Genomic DNA, 3,466 nt, shown 5'->3' with positions numbered 1-3,466 from the left:
GAGGATGATGAGGATAATGAGGATGATGAGGATAATGAGGATGATGAGGATGATGAGGATGATGAGGATGGTAAGGTTAGTGAGGATGGTAAGGATGGTGAGAATAGTGAGAATGGTGAGGATGTTAAGGATGGTGAGGATGGTGAAGATGGTGATCATGGTGAGGATGGTGAGGATGATGAGGATGTTGAGGATGATGAGAATAATGAGGATGATAAAGATGGTGAGGATGATGAGTATGATGAAGATGATGAGGATGGTGAAGATGGTGAAGATGGTGAGGATGGTGAGGTTGGTGAGAATGGTGAAGATGGTGAGAATGTTGAGGATGGTGAAGATGGTGGGAATGGTGAAGGTGGTGAGGATGGTACAGATGGTTAGGATGATGAAGATGGTGAAGATGGTGATAATGGTGATAATGGTGAGGATGGTGAGGATGATGAGGATGGTGAGGATTGTGAGGATGGTTAGGTTGGTGAGAAAGATGAGGATGGTGAGGATGGTGAGGATGATGAGGATGGTGAGGATGATGAGAATGGTGAGGATGGTAAGGATGGTGAGGATGGTGAAGATGGTGAGGATGGTGAGGATGCTGAGGATGATGAGGATGGTGGAAATTGTGAGGATTGTGAGGATGGTGAGGAAGATGAGGAAGGTGAGGAAGACGATGAAAATAGTGAGAAATGTTAGGATCGTGAGGATGGTGAGGATGGTGAGGATGGTGAGGATGGTAAGGATGGTGAGGATGGTGAAGATGGTGAGGATGTTGAGGATGATGAAGATGATGAAGATGATGAGGATGATGAGGATGATAAGGATAATGAGGATGATGAGGATGATGAGGATGGACGGGATAGTGCGGATGGAGAGGATGGTGAGGATGGTGAAGTTGGTGAGGATGATGGGGATGTTGAGGATGGTGAGGTTGGTGAGGAAGATAAGCATGGTGAGGATGAAAGTGAGAATGGTATGGATGGTGAAGATGGTGAAGATGGTGATAATAATAAGGATGTTGAAGATGGTGAGGATGTTGATGATAATGAGGTTAATGAGGATGGAAATGGTGGAGAGGATAGAGACGATAAGAAGGATGGTGTGGATAGTGAAGATGATGAGGTGGATGAGGATGATGAGGATGATGAGGATGATGAGGATGATGAGGATGGTAAGGATAGTGAGGATGGTAAGGATGGTGAGAATGGTGAGGATGGTGAAGATGGTAAGGATAGTGAGGATTGTGAAGATGGTGAGGATGGTCTGGATGGTCTGGATGGTGAGGATGGTGAGGTTGGTCTGGATGGTGAGGATAGTGAAGATGGTGGAGATGGTGAGGATGGTGAGGATGGTGAGGATGGTAAGGATGGTGAGGCTGGTAAGGATGTTGAAGATGGTGAGGATGGTGAGGATGATGAGGATAATGAAGGTGATGAACATGTTGTGGATGTTGAGGATGATGAGGATGGAGAGGATGGTGAGAATGGTGAGGATGATAAAGATGGTGAAGATGGTGAGAATGTTGGGGATGATGAGGATGATAAGGATGATAAGGATGGTGGGAATGAAAGTCAGAATGGTGTAGATGGTGAAGATGGTGGGATGGTGAGGATAATAAGGATGTTGAGGATGGTGAAGATGGTGAGGATGTTGAGGATAATGAGGATAATAAGGATAATGAGGATGATAAGGATAGTGAGGATGGAAACGCTGGAAAGGATGGAGAAGATGGAAAGGATAGTGAAGATGGTTAAGATAGTGAGGATGATGAGGTGGATAAGGATGATGAGGATGATGAGGATGATGAGGATGATGAGGATAATGAGGATGATGAGGATAATGAGGATGATGAGGATGATGAGGATGATGAGGATGGTAAGGATAGTGAGGATGGTAAGGATGGTGAGAATAGTGAGAATGGTGAGGATGTTAAGGATGGTGAGGATGGTGAAGATGGTGATCATGGTGAGGATGGTGAGGATGATGACGATGTTGAGGATGATGAGAATAATGAGGATGATAAAGATGGTGAGGATGATGAGTATGATGAAGATGATGAGGATGGTGAAGATGGTAAAGATGGTGAGGATGGTGAGGTTGGTGAGAATGGTGAAGATGGTGAGAATGTTGAGGATGGTGAAGATGGTGGGAATGGTGAAGGTGGTGAGGATGGTACAGATGGTTAGGATGATGAAGATGGTGAAGATGGTGATAATGGTGATAATGGTGAGGATGGTGAGGATGATGAGGATGGTGAGGATTGTGAGGATGGTTAGGTTGGTGAGGAAGATGAGGATGGTGAGGATGGTGAGGATGATGAGGATGGTGAGGATGATGAGAATGGTGAGGATGGTAAGGATGGTGAAGATGGTGAAGATGGTGAGGATGGTGAGGATGATGAGGATGATGAGGATAGTAAGAATGGAAAGGCTGGAGAAGATGGAAAGGATGGTGAGGATGGTGAGGATGATGAAGATAATAAGGATGATGAGGATGATGAGAATGATAAGGTTGATGAGGATGATAAGGATGATGGGGATGTTAAGGATAGTGAGGATGGTGAGGATGGTGAGAATGGTGAGAATGGTGAGGGTGGTAAGGATGGTGAGGATGGTGAAGTTGGTGATAATGGTGAGGATGATGAGGATGGTGAGGATGATGAGGATGTTGAGGATGATGAGGATTATGAGGATGATTAAGATGACGAGAATGATGAGTATGATGAGGATGATGAGTATGATGAGGATGATGAGGATGGTGAGGATAGTGAGGATGGTGAGGATAGTTAAGATGGTGAGGATGGTGGGGATGGTGATGATGATGAGGATGATGAGGATGGTAAGGATAGTGAGGATGGTAAGGATGGTGAGAATGGTAAGGATGGTAAGGATGGTGAGGATGGTGAAGATGGTAATAATGGTGAGGATGATGAGGATGGTGAGGATAATGAGAATGTTGAGGATGATGAGGATTATGAGGATGATAAGGATAATGAGAATGATGAGTATGATGAGGATGATGAGCATGGTGAGGATGGTGAGGATTGTGAGGATGGTGAGGATGGTGAGGATGGTGAGGATGGTGAGGATTGTGGGGATGGTGAAGATGGTGATAGTGGTGATGGTGGTGAGATTAGTGAGGATGGTGAAGATGGTGAGGATGGTGAGAATGGTGAGGATGGTGAGAATGGTGAGGATGTTAAAGATGATGAGGATGATGAGGATGAAAAAGATGATGAGGATTTTGAGGATGGTGAGAATGGAGAAGTTGGAGAAAATGGAGAGGATGGTAAAGATGGTGAGGATGATGAGGATGGAGAGGATGGTGGGGATGGTGAGAATGGTGAGGATGGTGAGGATGGTAAGGATGGTGAGGATAGTGAAGTTGGTGATAATATTGAGGATGGTGAGGATAATGAGGATGTTGAGGATGATGTGGATAATGAGGATGATAAAAATGGTGTGGATGATGA

At 45.0% G+C, this 3,466-nt stretch overlaps 1 protein-coding gene across 1 annotated transcript; it reads right to left on the bottom strand.

The window, feature by feature from the left end:
* Window positions 1–899: 899 nt before the first annotated feature.
* On the bottom strand, window positions 900–2,521 carry LOC145742471 (uncharacterized; the record flags this gene model as incomplete). The annotated part of the gene is made up of 2 exons (XM_082560248.1): window positions 900–974; window positions 2,477–2,521. Coding segments are annotated over 2 exons (120 nt in total), but the record flags the coding sequence as incomplete, so codon positions are not given.
* Between the last annotated feature and the right edge of the window lie 945 nt (window positions 2,522–3,466).

Source organism: Corella eumyota, chromosome 2, assembly GCF_963082875.1.
Source record: "Corella eumyota chromosome 2, kaCorEumy4.1, whole genome shotgun sequence".
NCBI lineage: Eukaryota > Metazoa > Chordata > Ascidiacea > Phlebobranchia > Corellidae > Corella > Corella eumyota.
This window is presented reverse-complemented; position numbering and strand designations above follow the sequence as displayed.